Source organism: Odontesthes bonariensis, chromosome 23 (assembly GCF_027942865.1).
Source record: "Odontesthes bonariensis isolate fOdoBon6 chromosome 23, fOdoBon6.hap1, whole genome shotgun sequence".
Taxonomy (NCBI): Eukaryota; Metazoa; Chordata; class Actinopteri; order Atheriniformes; family Atherinopsidae; genus Odontesthes; species Odontesthes bonariensis.
The window spans coordinates 14,346,600-14,361,504 of record NC_134528.1 but is presented as its reverse complement, the minus strand read 5'-3'; the positions used below and the strand labels follow the sequence as shown (position 1 = coordinate 14,361,504).

At 39.6% G+C, this 14,905-nt stretch overlaps 2 protein-coding genes across 8 annotated transcripts in view; one reads left to right on the top strand and one right to left on the bottom strand.

The window, feature by feature from the left end:
- Window positions 1–7,746, bottom strand: part of vti1a (vesicle transport through interaction with t-SNAREs 1A) — a 113,280-nt gene extending 105,534 nt beyond the window's left edge. For 2 of the 5 annotated variants that reach the window (XM_075458105.1, XM_075458106.1), the window contains exon 1: window positions 7,517–7,746. In XM_075458105.1, the coding sequence (XP_075314220.1) occupies window positions 7,517–7,610 (94 nt within the window). In that variant the 5' untranslated portion in view covers window positions 7,611–7,746. The remainder of the gene's footprint in view (window positions 1–7,516) is intronic. The other 3 variants (XM_075458103.1, XM_075458107.1, XM_075458104.1) reach the window with 3 other exon arrangements.
- Window positions 7,747–7,860: 114 nt separating this feature from the next.
- On the top strand, window positions 7,861–13,629 carry zdhhc6 (zDHHC palmitoyltransferase 6). Of its 3 annotated transcripts, none has more exons than XM_075458102.1 (11): window positions 7,861–7,979; window positions 8,822–9,364; window positions 9,517–9,608; window positions 9,907–10,066; window positions 10,167–10,325; window positions 10,692–10,745; window positions 11,060–11,227; window positions 11,986–12,027; window positions 12,467–12,612; window positions 12,723–12,769; window positions 12,931–13,629. In XM_075458102.1, the coding sequence occupies exons 2-11, from the start codon at window positions 9,098–9,100 to the stop codon at window positions 13,029–13,031; spliced, it is 1,236 nt and encodes a 411-aa protein (XP_075314217.1). In that variant the 5' UTR covers window positions 7,861–7,979; window positions 8,822–9,097; the 3' UTR covers window positions 13,032–13,629. The 3 variants fall into 3 exon arrangements, with proteins under 3 accessions (XP_075314217.1, XP_075314215.1, XP_075314216.1); XM_075458100.1 differs by having other exon boundaries at window positions 7,865–7,979; window positions 12,464–12,612; XM_075458101.1 differs by lacking the exon at window positions 7,861–7,979 and adding an exon at window positions 8,007–8,122 and having other exon boundaries at window positions 12,464–12,612.
- The last annotated feature ends 1,276 nt before the right edge of the window (window positions 13,630–14,905 follow it).

Below are 14,905 nucleotides of genomic sequence, written 5' to 3'. Positions count from 1 at the left end.
TACTGCAATTATAACGCATTTGTTTTCCTCAAAGGAACCTCCTCTGGCTTTAACAACAGCATGACACACACGAGGTATTCGTTCAACAAGTTTTTTTAAGGTACGGTGTGTGCCAGGAAGTGCATTCCAAGCTTTCTTAAGTTCATCAGTGAGAAACTGCTGATTCGTGGGACCCACTTTTCTGACTGATTGATCCAATTCATCCCGCACAAGCAGCACACTTTCCTCTTCTTTTCTGTCCAGGTAATCCTGACGGAGCTTGGAAGAAGGCTTGGGGTCATTACCTCGCTGCAAAACAAACTTTGGACCCACAAGTCTTCGTTCAGACGGAACTGCAAGCTGCTGGAGGATGGAGTGCTACTGTTCCTTCTTTGTGATACCCTTTACTTCAAACACATCTCCTATTCTTTCACCTGCAAAACATCCCCATGCCATGGCACTACCGCCTCCATTCTTTATTGCAGGTGTTACGCATGGTGAATTAAGACAATCACCAGTTTATCTGTGGATTTTGACTCTATGATTTGAACCAAATACTTCAAACTTGCTTTCGTCGGTCCAGTAAACGTGTTTCCAGTCATCATAGGTCCAATTTTTGTTCTGTCGATGAAGCAGAAGTATTTTTGCAGATATGCAATCCTTCAGACCAGCTTACAACCTCTGCTTACTTCCAGACCTTTTTCCATCATCATTACTTCCATTTTCTTATAGTTTCTTTCAGGGTGCAGTGAACTTCTTTGTCAGACACCATAAGGCATTTTGCAATTTCTCTTTCAGTGCTTCCTTAGTTCCTCAGTGTACAAATCTGTACTCTTTTTCTTTGCTGGTTGGTTTTTTTCTAGCCATTTCTGTGGTAGTTTGTCAGAAATATGAACACAGTTGAGATGTATTTTCAACTTTGCACTAAAGTTGTGACTCTTGCAAATCTTCTAAACCCCCGATATGAGGTCAAAATACATTGCAACAAAAAAAGTGTCTACATATGGTCTCTTATGGTCTTGAGAAAGAAAACTGTGAGCTCATTTATACAGTATACAACAGAACAGAGTACATCCCAAAGCAGATCACTAAAATGTCAAATTATCCAAGAAAGTTTTCCTTCTAAACAACAAACAATTTAAAATTTTATGAGTATTTTCTTTCATAAACAATCTAAAGTATACAATTTTAGAAATACTACAGGCTTCGAGAAATCAATTCACAATAAAAAAAGTGAAAACACCTGCGGTCACTGATATGTTTGAGAATGCATGAACATGGTTAAGAAATGATAGGAAAATAGCTCAACTTTTTTGTTAGTTTTGTACCAATGGACTGTGTCTATCTGCTTTTCTGCAAAGCAGCTCCACATGGAAAAGAGGTGCAAGAGAGAAAAAGAAAAGATTATGAGTCTCAACAAACTGTTCAGAGAATCAGCCATAAGAGCGCTAATAAGAGCAACAGTGGCTATTCTAAACCCAAAATGTTACAAATTTGCAGTTATTGTGAGAGCCCAATCATAAACATGCAAAGTTTTGAGCGCACTCACACTTGTTACCCGAGTTCATACTATACTCTTATTGTACGCTCTTATATTTAAAATGTTATCTCTTTAAATATCGGTTTCGATGTCTGTGCATCTGGGGACAAATCCAAAATATTTAACTATTTCTCTTGATCTGCTGACCTGACTTAAAATTAAATTGCGCTATATGCCAAGAGGTGTTCTCTCCTTGGTGAATTAACAAATATTTTGACCACTTTTAGTTTTCCTAATACCACTGCTGACAAAACCAGAGGGACAGAGCCACTGGTTTGCTTGAGACAGGCCTAACCGGGAGAAAAACAGCGAGGGAAGTGAATGTCAGCCATCTTTGCCTGTGCACCTGCAGCAACCGAGTAACGGATGGACCTTGGCAGCAGGATATAGAGGCTGAAGCAACACTGAAGCTACAGCAACAAGAGACAAGAAACTGATGTGTCCACAGACAGACCTGCTTTATCAAAACATTTCAGATGACTGGACCTTGTTCTGTGCTGACCGGACACAAGACTCCAGTGAAACAAAGAGAGGACAACTGTGTTCACAACAATGATGCTTGATGCTCATATGCAGCAGTAGTTTTTAAGCAATCACAAGAAAAATCGTTCGTGTTTTCATTGCAGCTTGTTATTTTAGTCAAACAGCCCACAGAACTCTTTCATCTATATTCCAACAGCCTGATCATATCTCCACCAGAGGAAAAAAAAAAAAGATGTTTATACAAACATTTCTTGGAATTACAAAGCCCTTTCACGGCTTCATTTTTGGTCTATCAGATCATATTTCACCGTTTCCACACCCCCACTTACTCCCAGCTGAGAAAAAAATGATTAAACAACTTAAAGTGTTCGAGTGTGGATTGAGGAAGCTGCAGCAGTTTTACAGGAATGTCTGGAATGCACACACTGGCATATTTTCAGAAATACTGCCACCTTGGAAAACCACTTCAATCTTGAGGAACACACATCATAGAATAGCAAATTTGACAACTAGCCTATCTAAAAACCACAAAGACAACAAAAAGATCAGCAAATCTTTTGATAAAGATCAGACAGATCAATGGGTTAAGTCTAGCTACAAATCTTCTAGTGTGTGACCCAGTGCCACAGATTACTTGTCATGTGAACCCACTAAAACTTCCAAACTAATAAGGTGATCCAACAACACTGAAAATCTACTCACAGCCAAAGAGGTTGTTTTTTTCTCCATCAGGTGACAAGGAAGCATGAACAAAGACTGGACAGAGGCCTCAACGACAGCAGAAATATGTGGCTCAGTTATTCAGAGCATCACGGGCAACCAAATCAGGAGCAGCCAAACACCGCGTGAGGCCAAGTTGCCACTTAACCAGAAGATTTTCACCCTCACTCTGGTATCCAGAGGGGTCACCTGCCACCGTCTGCATCTACAGAGGATGTCAATATGTGAAAAGCTGCAGAGTCTGGCAACATTCCTGTCTAACTGACGGGCACATGTTCATATCCATGTCCTAAAACATCAGCCAATCAGTTAGCTGAGGCTCCTTTGGACATTTTGACATCATCACTGGCGGAGGAGTGTGCTCTCACCTGCTTCAAGACAGCCAGCCACCATCATCCCTTTACTTTAAAAGTCTGCAGTGTGTAGTTGAAATGACCACCACACCCACTCTTTTTAAGTGTTGATCTGCAGAACATCAAAGAGAGCAACCCGACCAGAACGGACCTTCACCAAATAGAATTTAGAGCCAACAGGTCCACAGAGCATTTACCATGCTATTCACACACCTGAAAAATAACAACTTCTACATCAGAATTTGATGTGATCTCCTCCATGAAACTAAAACTTAAAGAACTCGAGTACCCCCACCTTGCAAAAAGAATTTTGGACTCACTCACAAACAGACTTTATTTCAATTTGGCAGTCACATCTCTTCTACTCTGGTGCTCTAAACCAGAGCACCCTACAGTTGACTTTGTACATCAATGACTGCAGCATGAAGAAAACTCTACCGTCGACTTTGCCAACTTTGGCAGGATTACAAAAAAAAATAATGAGAATTCCTATTCGGCAAGAAATCAAATAGCTTGTAGTGTAATGCACTGAACAATTTACTGCTCAGTGTCAACGAAACAAAAGAGGAGATTGTTCCTTTTAGAGGAAAGGGAATGGAAATACACACCCCATCTACACCACTGGAGCAAAGGTGGAGCATGTCAACATTTTCAGGTTTTTTGGGACTTTATAATCACAGAGAATCTGTTTATCACACATCTCCAACATCATTAAGAATGCAGAGAAACAACTGTACTGCCTAAGGAAACTTACAAGTTCTTGTAAACTTCTACAGAGGAAAGAGAAAGCCTGAACTGAAAAAAAAAGAATCACATTGTGGCATGGAATGTGCTCTGCAAATAAAAAAGTTCTACAGTGTTTAGGTAGGTAGAACCCACTTCTCTCCACTCCAGTCAATGCCCGTTCACCCTGCTGCTACAGGGCAATCAGCACATTAGAGTCTGTCATGCAAGCAGACTATGGAGCCGTTTCTTTCCTCAGGCTGCAAAGCTACTGAATTCGCAAATATAACTGATGTTTTATGACTCACAAGTCCTTTTTTCATGAATCATAAATCATGAATTTGAAGTTGAGCAGGTTTGTTGACACAATGGATCGGTTGGAGTTCCACTGATAAATTATAGGAATAAAAAATAGGAAGACATCAGCATTAATTAAGTTCAATTTAAAGTTCAGCAAATACAACCTTTGAAGGTCAACATGCGCGGCGGTCTTGATTCTATTCTTCATAAAATCTTACATGAGAACAATTTGGTTTTATTAGATATCACTGACTCAACTTGATTAAGAAACGAATAAATGGGACCCTAACAGTTCTAACCCTAACAAATTAATTTCAACAGATAATGATAATTTGTCAAATGTCTCAGTAAATCAGTTTGGGCCAAAAGTAACAATTTGATTTTTTTTCACCCTCTAATCAGGAGTTTATGTAAGACATATGAAGAATGACCTCAAATTCTTCTTTTAAAGTCAAATAAAATTCAAAATCTTTATGGTGTACAATTCGGTTTGATTTTGTACGTCCAGTAACTACGCTGTTGGAACAAATTGAAAACTGTAGCCAAGTGAATACCCCCCCACTCAACGCTAATTGAAAGACACTTATGACTTATGGTACACACAAGACCTTTAAGTTCTAAACACCTCAGATATTTTCTGAGGAAGTCTCAGAAGGTAGGCATGTCACCGAACACACTAAGTGAAATGAACCTAGAATTACAAGCGGAATGTGATAAATATTTAATTATAAATATAAATATTCTTACATATTCAAACACAAAGTCAGCAAAACTTCAAGCTCAAAGGTGAATCAAAAAGCTACCAGTTGTGGGACCGCAATATCATAAGAAAAAGCTAAGCCCAGATCTTGATTTTTCATGGCACCGTGGACCAACGTTACCTTTTGCCAATGCTCAAATTCATTTTTAAAACCTGTGTCCAGCCTCAAAACCTACATAGTAAACAGCCGGAGGCGATTCAGAGAAAGGTGAGATGGTGCTCTCTTACTCAAGCTCAGACCGAGCTGGAGGGACGTGAAATAGGAATAGAAATTTACAAAGACTACAACCTGCCGATGGAAAGATGAAGAGTTTAAAACAACTATGAAAGGTATCTTGATATTTACTTTAGAAAAATATCACATCTACGACATGAACATGACAACATAATATTTCTGTTTAGCAAGGCAAGGTTTCACATTTCACACATTCTTACTGAAATTTTTGTTGAACCTCTGGTTTTGGGGAATTACAACAAACATTTAAACCATGTGATTTGATTGTTTCGTGACTTTTTTTCCTCCCACGTGCCTTAGCAACTGTTCGGCAGCATAACAACACACAGAAAACTGAGTGACATCAAAAGTTATTAATGTTTGATATCAAATGTAGGGGTGTCATACAGTGGGTTAAAGGCAGCCACTCTATGAGGAAGAGCAGAAGCCAGTTTTATGAAAATAAAGAAGAAAAACTTCAATGAGTAGGAAGGTAATTAAAATTCCTCTGTAAACTATTACGTTAGTGGCATATAGTAGCTATAGAACAGCTACTTATGGTTATGATGCGTTTCCTAGCTTTGTACTTATTCATAGGGGTTTACTCTGGCAGATTTAACAGATGGTGAGAGGAAGTGATTTGAAATTACTCTGTGGAATGGGCAGCCATGAATCTTCAAAGATGTCAAGGCCAAATCAGAAATACTCAGTCAGACATCTTGTGAGACGCAGCGCCCTTCAAAAAAAACAAAAAAAAACAATGAACAAGCGTGAGCCCAAAGATGGCGATAAATGTTCTAAATAAGCAGTTTTTAGCAAACAAATCTGGAAAAACTGCTGGTTGTAACTGAGAGCAGTGGTCAACTTTTTGCCAAAACCACAGTTTTATCCAGTTCACAGAATGAAATAGATGGATATGTATATTTACACAAATCTTTTTGGCTTTGTTTAGACTATGTTAATCAATATCCACTGAGTTTCACTCATATAATCAACTGATATCTATGGAACAAGTAATAGAGCCTAAATTAAAGCTACTGAGCAGCCGACAGTGGCAACATATTTGTTTTTTCTATTTGTATATTTGTATCTCTCCCACAGCCAGCTACTGATCAGACAAATGATAAGCCTGCACTGGTAAATGAGCAGTCGGCAGTAGAAGTTGAGAGGGCCACCGCTTTATCCACCTGGGCAGTCATTCATGTGTCAATCAGCTCCAAAGTAAAAGTTGATTAAACTCATCATCTCATCAATTTCCAATATAAGTAACACACTGTGTGTCTACATATGCATAGATATAAAGACACCGATATGAAAAACTGACGTGAAAAAAGCCAGTATCCACAGCTCAACAGGTCAGGTGATTTATCAGAGCAAACAAGCCAACCAACCACAAACACGTCCATTTGGAAAAGCTGTATAGATGTAACAGCAAAATGAAAACAAGATGCATGGCAAAGGCATTGGCTATGATAGCAAAAACATTTGGTTTGTTTTATTTTAACCATTTTTCTTCTATTTAAGGGATTTGACCGATTCTGACACTAACTGAGTAGAAGACAGTTAATTGTAAAAGGAATAAAGTTAATGTCATCAGTTTGCTTGACTTGCATGTAACTGGGGTGTTAAACAAAATCACATATCAACCACACTGAGGTCCCATTTCTTGTTAAAAGATTCAAGCGCGTATCCACCATGTTTTTTAAAATAACATTTACCTTTAATCATTTGAGAAACAGGGCTTCATTTCGAAGCAACCTGCAAGTAAGGAACAACATCTTAGCTTCAGCAGAGTAAGAATCTCCAGCTTTAGGATTAAAGACTGAACCTATTTAGAGGACTGAGCACAAGTAGAACAAGTAAATAAGTGCAAAATGAGTGCGAGGTAGGCTTGTTAGAAGAGAAGGTGTTCTCAGAAGAGATGAGTCTTAAAGACAGATAACAACACCCAGCTCTGACACAGATACAGTTCTAATACTGTTATGTAAGTCAATGCTTAACGTATTTTTCTCGTGAATGCTTCTTGATAAAATACTTTTTCAGAAGTTCAGACATTCCCATTGCTATTTGTCAAAGAGACCAGAATATAATAGTTTGATCTCTTCTTGCCATGACCACTGAAAGATAAAATAGCCTGGGTTTGCGTCCACATTTAAACAACACTGTCACACTGGATAAATTCATTATAAACACACACCAAGGTCGGCCGCTTCCATGTATTGTGTTATTTAAATAGTAAGAACCTTACAACTGTGTTTAGCAATTGAGAGTAATGAATACATTTTTAGAAGAAATTACATTACAAATCCATCTAATGACAAAACCAATAAGCTTCACCTGCTACCATTAAAGGTTCTCGCTTCTCAGCTCAGACTTCATAGCTAACTCATAGCAAACTAGCCAAACAGCTCAGCGATTCATGCTAATAAAATTAACTGTCTTACCCCCACTTAATTTAGGAATTCTGCCAATCTTATTGGTTAATTCTGCTGTAATGTTTCCAAAATCCTGCTCGTAGGTTTCAAAGTCCGAGGACATTCTGACGGCTAAGTTTAAAGTAGCTTTCTGGTTGACAGTTAGCTCAGAATATCAACAACAAGCTTCGAATGGAGTCTCTTCCTTGAGTTGCAGTATAAAGTGCTCGGCGAGGAACCGGACCTTGTTATTTTTCCATTTCATTATGAAATTTAAAGGGATTCTGATAGTGAAAGGGAAAATATTCTTCCTATTCATCTTTGCTGCAGGCAGACACGTGAAATATTCTAATCTCTGTGGCAAGTAAGTAATTAACTGCATAGAATAAAAAAAAAGTCAACAAATGGTTGAGTGTATTGGCTCAGAGAGCATGAGAAAGGTTCCTCCCAGTACACAAGAGAATTTGAAGAGAAGAGCCAAGGAAGTGGCCAGGTTTGTAATTTAAAGTGACAGATTTTTTTTCTTTACCCACACAAACCGTTCAAATGCGCATACAAAATAGCTTTATTATAGCTTTATATCCGCGTGTCTTCATTGCGTCTCATGGCAATATTTCTGGATGAACCGCTTGTCTTGTAAGTGCTTGCTGAAGCTGGTGAGCAAGCTAACCTTAGTTCGCTAACTGCTGCTCCTATGATGCAAAACCGAAATAGGTTTCCCAAGCAAATGTTCATTTTAAAGGGCCATCTACTGAATTGTAAAGCAGAGGGTTGCTTTGTCGCACCTATAATTACAAATGGTAGTTTGCATCTAATATAGCAATGCTTTTATTTCTGGTCCGAATTAGCTAGCTTGGCGACAGAAGCTAATTAATGGTCAATTACTCAGGGAACTAGCTTTTTGATTAATTCTCGCGCTTGTGAACAGTTAATGTGTTGTGCAGACTACCCATGTCATATTTTGTTACGCTTACTTTTAAGCGTAAAAGCAACTGTAATGTTGCTACTTGAATATCTACTGTATCGATATTGCAAAAAGGCAATCCACCATCATCGAACTGAAATGGAAGAAATGAATCAACACCTTTTTAGAAAAAGAAATAATCCTGTTAGCTGAACTTTAAAACGTTTGAAGGCATGTTTTTCCATTGTTGTTGAATGTTTACTTACCGTTGACTGTGAATTTACTTTGAATAAAATAGTAATTGGCTGTCAGTTTGTATGTAGTGACACAGTTAAACCAACTCCTGAAGGACAAAAGTGGGCCCCACCCCTGCTTGCACCAACACTTTCTTTATCTCTCTCTCTCTCTCTCTCTCTCTCTCTCTCACACAGATGGGGAATTTGAGTCTTTCACAAGGATAGCGTGCTTCAAAGGTTAACAGGAGAGGATGCTGCTCTTCATCAGAGCAAGGATCAATGGGACACCGAGAGCCCTAGTGACTCAAGGCCAGGATAGTTGCTGGATTCTCAGAGGACGAGAAAAAACACATGTGTTGCTTTCACCGCTAACTTTGCAAGATAGCAGAGGAAAGAAGTAGCATATTAAAGGTCAATACATTTCAGGAACTCGAGCCAAAATACGGACACTAACCCCTTAGTGTCAAAAAAATGAACTTCATGTCAACCTTTGTGACATTTGAGAACCTCCATGAGGTTCGTAGATTGTGCCACTGGGGCCCAGTCATAGCTCTCTCCGTCATTGCTATATGCTCAACCATGGCCATTATAGACTCCATTATCTGGTACTGGCCACTTGACACAACAGGAGGCAGCATCAACTTTCTCATGCTCATCAACTGGACTGTCTTAATCCTCTATAACTACTTCAACGCTATGTTTGTTGGACCTGGATACATTCCTCTTGGCTGGAAACCAGTAAGAATAGCCTTTTTTTCTCGTTACAGTTGACTTTTGTGACAACGTTTGAACAGACTGAAATGCCAGTATGTCCACAAAAAAATGCCAGATCTTGTAATTCTAGTAAAGTGACATCAGGCATCTGATATATGGTTTTAATTGTTAAACAGGAGAATCAACAAGAAACCCAATACCTACAGTACTGCAGGTTGTGCCAGGGGTACAAAGCTCCTAGATCTCACCACTGTCGAAAGTGTAACAGGCAAGTACACGTATAACCAGCGGGAGAGTTGTTTTTTCTTTCCTGGGTGAGATGGTTGTGAGACCTATAAGGAATAAGTGAGTGACAGAATGACATTTAGTTCATATTTATAGAACTCAACAATGATTGGCTCCAACACATTGTAGACTGATATTCGATAAGTGTTTTTGTCAAAAATTGTGTAGATAATTTAGTTTTTTTTTTTTTTTTTTTTTTAAAGAAAGATGCAGGATGTCACTCTATGTCCTCCCAAATGACCAATCGATCCCCCTGCCCTCCTCCTCCTCCTTTCCCTCAGGTGTGTGATGAAGATGGACCACCACTGCCCCTGGATCAACAACTGTTGCGGCCACTTCAACCACGCCTACTTCACCAGCTTCCTTCTGCTGGCTCCACTGGGATGCTCTCATGCTGCCATTATCTTCATTATGACCATGTACACCCAGCTGTATGAGAGGGTGAGTAGTCCCCTCGTGACATCCCACCTGGCTTTTGATGGCCTGTTCTCTCAGCGCTAGAAAGACTCTTGAAGCTGTTTTTCTGTTTTTCTAACTGCAGATATCTTTTGGCTGGAGTACTGTAAAGATTGACATGAGTGCCGTTCGTCAATTCCAGCCCCTCATGCCCTTCAGTGTGCCTGCCTTTGCCGCCACACTCTTTGCCTTAGGTTTGGCACTGGGCACCACTATTGCCGTTGGTATGCTTTTCTTCATACAGGTAGGTTTTTCCAAAGGTTCCCAATTCACACAAGCTCCTGGTGACATGATAATTTTAGCCTTAACTTTGCCTCATCAAATCTTGCGAGCTTTGTTTTCATTAAAAGGCAAACATAGATGAGAAAAAAAAGTCAGATGACCAATCGGTATGTGAGAACACTTATATGAATCGTTTGCCTTATTCACCTGTAAGTCACTTGAGAGTGTATGTTAATAATGTAAATGTAATGTAGGTGCATTAGGCGCAGAAATGCATCACAGTCCTTCACATAAAGGAACAATCAATGCTGTAAGATTACAGGGACTTGTTTATATAAAAAAAATACACAGCGTCTGCTAGTGGAAACTTGTTTTTTTTTCTTTTCAGATGAAAGTTGTCCTTCGAAACAAAACCTCAATTGAATCCTGGATTGAGGAGAAGGTCAGACTGTTTTTGATTTCACGTGATTTTATAATAAAATTTAGTAATAAAGTTTAGTTAAGTAGACGTTTGATCTATGAAGAGATGATTTAGAATAAATTTATGTTATTTATTGCTGTCTTAAAATATTTCCCATAAGCATGTTTTCACCATTTTATTATCATAGTTTACTATAATAATGATTCAAAACATAAAGTTTATGTTTATTACCTAGTTCTGTATCATCTGTCAATACAATTTAGCATAACGATCACTGGCCATTAACACCACATAAATACCAGCGTGTTTTTTTTGTTTTTTTTCTTTTCCACCAGGCCAAAGACAGAATACAGCACTACCAAACAGGAGAGGAGTTTATCTTCCCTTACGACCTCGGCAGCCGCTGGCTGAACTTTAAACAAGTCTTCACATGGTCAGGAACACCTAAGGGGGATGGCACTGAATGGCCTGTTCATCCCAAGTGTCACCAGCACACCTTAACTGTAGGTTTGGTTTGGTACTGAGTTACTTTATGTGAGCATCTGTGTTTAGTTTCGTCATTTATTATTATATGAGCCAAGTGTCCATTGACAAGCAAAGCAAATCCAAAGCTATCCTTGGAAAAGCCCCCAAAAAGAAATGCAAACTAGACATGTTTTCATCAACTAGTTTGAAGTGAGGAAACGAGGCTTTGCAGTGTTGTAGTGGCGGAGATATAGGACATGTTGTTAGTGGTTGTAATTTAATAGAAGCTGTTGTCCTAACAGGAAACTAGAGCTCCTAGGTAATGGAGGGAAAAGATTTGCACAAATATTACAGTGAACATCTACCAGAGGAAAATTGAAGAAGATCTTCAGGAGTTACTTATTAATTCATGGGATTTTTACTATGTGCTGGCTCAGACTGGAAACGTGTCGCGTTAATCTTTTCCAGGTCAGGCACCACTTGCAAAGTTTGTTTCCATTCCCCCTAATACACATCCAGTCTTTTTCAAAACAGGCAAAAGACACCTGTATCAAGTATACGAACCTTGCTGTGCGTTAAGAGGATGTTTTAAGATTTTTACCTTTTCCATTCTTTATCTTTTCTTATTAACATCTTCTAGATGCAAATCAAAAACGGCAATGGAAACTGACTTGCACTCTTAACTAGAGCAAGTTTCCGTAACCCACAGTACTGCCGGAACGTTTTAATTTGTAGCACGGGGTTAAAGGTTTGCCTGTTAAAAAACATGTTTATGTATCGCTCTTCTTTTAAACAGATTGAGCAGCTGAAGCAGAAAACTGATAAACGAGTGAGAAGTGTAAGTACCTGCCGAATGCAACACTGCATGAATACATTTTGATATTTTACGCCGTATGTTTCAAACATGTCACCTGTCCTGGAGTGGGATATTCAACATTTATCCATCAGCGATAGCCATGTGCCTCCATCACCAAAAAAAAACCCTTTCAATATGACATATTATGCAAATGTACCAAAATGTGATGAAATATCGTTGTTGCAGAGTTTTATTTTTTGTTTTATCAAACTAGCAATGCTCATACTGGTTAGTGTTAAGATCACAAGGAACCTTAACTTTTCCTTCATGTCTGATGAGTCTGGCAGACTTGGCATGCACTGTAGATTCCATAATGAGGACTGTTAATATGAACGAGTTTAGACACGTACGAATATCTAAGCCTAGATGACAATCAGTGGTCCTGTAGAATAACCTGGTGTTTTGTTTGCTTGACCAGCAGGTCCAGTACCAGGCCGTGGAGGATTACAACGGAGCTTGCTGCCCTCTCAACAAGGGTCTCCAAACCTTTTTCAGAACCCCCTGCACTGAGGAGCCCAGGATCCCCCTGAGCAAGGGGGACACCATCCTGGCTACCCGTGGCACCAAGTAAGTTGGTCCACACAGAAACGTTGACCATAATGTCTTTTGTTGACTCTGGTTGGCTATGCTCCCGGTTATTGGTCCACAATTGTGTTGGTGTTTTTTTTTCATTGTAGATGGTGGATGTACGGAGACAAAGTTTTGAGCAAGGAGGACATGAAAGGTAAAATAAGATGCTTTTTCTGCTCTCTTTATCGTTTTATGGTCGATTCAGTTTGCATGTGAACAACCTTGCCAGGAGGCTGTGTCTTACCTGTTTTCAGATTGACAGAAACAGCCGTGTCACAGTCCACTCTTTCTGCTTTTATTTCCGTTTTCATCTAGCTGGAGAACGTGTAAGAGGATGGTTTCCAAGGCAATGTGTGGAGAAGTGCCATTATGACACAGCTGCCAGTGATAGCACCAGCGAGAAGAAAGTAAACTGATACATGTTAGTAGGCCTTAAGTAGGACAGGGGAGTTGAACTCAGCAGAATGCATCTATGTTTATAAATGTAAATCCACTGAAGATGTCACGCCTGACGCTGCAGGCTTACCATCAAGAATTTCATACTTTGATTAAATATTCTTAAATGTTATTATACCAACTTACATTTCTTAAGCTATGTTGAAGTCTTACTGAGCACTTTGCTTGCAAATGTCTCGAAGAGAGTTTGTGAAGGGCTTCAGTTTGATTCCTCTGACCAAAAGTAGAACCCATTAAGAGTCTTAATTTTCAAGAATTGCCAACAGGCTTTAATATGACTTCATTATGATTATAGGAGTTTTTACTTGAATCTGTTGGGTCTTTTGTTGATAATTCCTTTTTTTTTTTCTACTTATGCAATGCCTCTGCCCAGCTAACCCCAGGGCTCCATAGTGCTACTCTTTCTACAATATGGAGAAAACACTTCATTTATTTGTATTATTTTTGTAAAACAAATTGTTGGCCTCAGAGTATAAATTGAAAATTTAAAAGAAAAAATCTTCCATAAGAGTGGTTGTTTGCCTCAGTTTTTGTAATTGCCATGAATTCTCTTGTTTTTATGAATTGTGGGTTTCACAGGCTTAGTGAATTGTGTCAGTGATAATCACGCATGCTATAAAAATTTCCATCCAACCATCCATCCATTTTCTATACCCGCTCAATCTGTCGTCCGGGTTGCGAGGGGGGCTGGAGCCTATCCCAGCGGTCATCGGGTGAGAGGCGGGGTACACCCTGGACAGGTTGCCAGTCCATCACAGGGCCACACAGAGACAAACGAGACAAACAAACACGCTCACACTCACTCCTAAGGACAATTTTAGAGACACCAATTAACCTATCATGCATGTTTTTGGACAGTGGGAGGAAACCGGAGTGCCTGGAGAGAACCCACGCATACACGGGGAGAACATGGGCAGCTGTGGCTCAGTGGTTAGAGTCGGTCGTCCAATAACCGGAAGGTTGGCGGTTCGATTCCCACTCTCGCTTGGTGGAACTGATAGCTGGAGGGGTGTCAATCCACCTCCTTGTCACGGCTGAGGTGCCCTTGAGCAAGGCACCGTACCCCCATGCTCCCCGGGCGCTTTCATGGCTGCCCACTGCTCCAGGCTGGCATCTGTCTCTGAGCGTGTGACCCTGTGTGTGTGTCAACAGGTGCCAACCTGGATGGGTTAAAAGCAGAGGACCAATCTACCTTCGGGTATCAATAAAAGTCAACTTAACTTAACATGCAAACTCCACACAGAAAGACCCCAGCCGGGGCTATCAAAATTTAACTTTACTAAAAAATTGCCTCAGAAATAGCTGTAAATGCATCATAAGTTTTTAGCAAAGTGACTTATACATTTTCTCATTAAATACACAGGCGCTCAAATGAATTTCCAATTTGATATTAAATACCGGCAGGCTCCCTTAGTCCTTCTAAAAGTCAACATCTACATTTGATTTCTCGCTATTTGCAAATTGTAGATCGACTTTGTGTCTGTAATAGCAAGAAAGGCACCTATTCAGATGTGAGAATTAGTTCACCAGCGGTATTCATCTGAACATGTCACAAACTCTACGTTTCCTGAAAACTGTTGACCTTGATAGTCTCAAACAGAAAGTTTTCTTATACAGTGGAGAAAAACTGATGGCTTTGAGGCAACTTGCCTGAAGAAAGCACACTTGCAGTCCAGTTTCATCCTCAAAAGATCGAGCCATCGAGATCATTCCCAACCATAGAGCTATGGTTGGGAATAAGACAATGTCATCTATATTGACATGCCAATGACACTGACTAAAAACATGTTTCGGCTTAACAAGTGTAGCTACAGATTCCGTGTAAATGAAACAA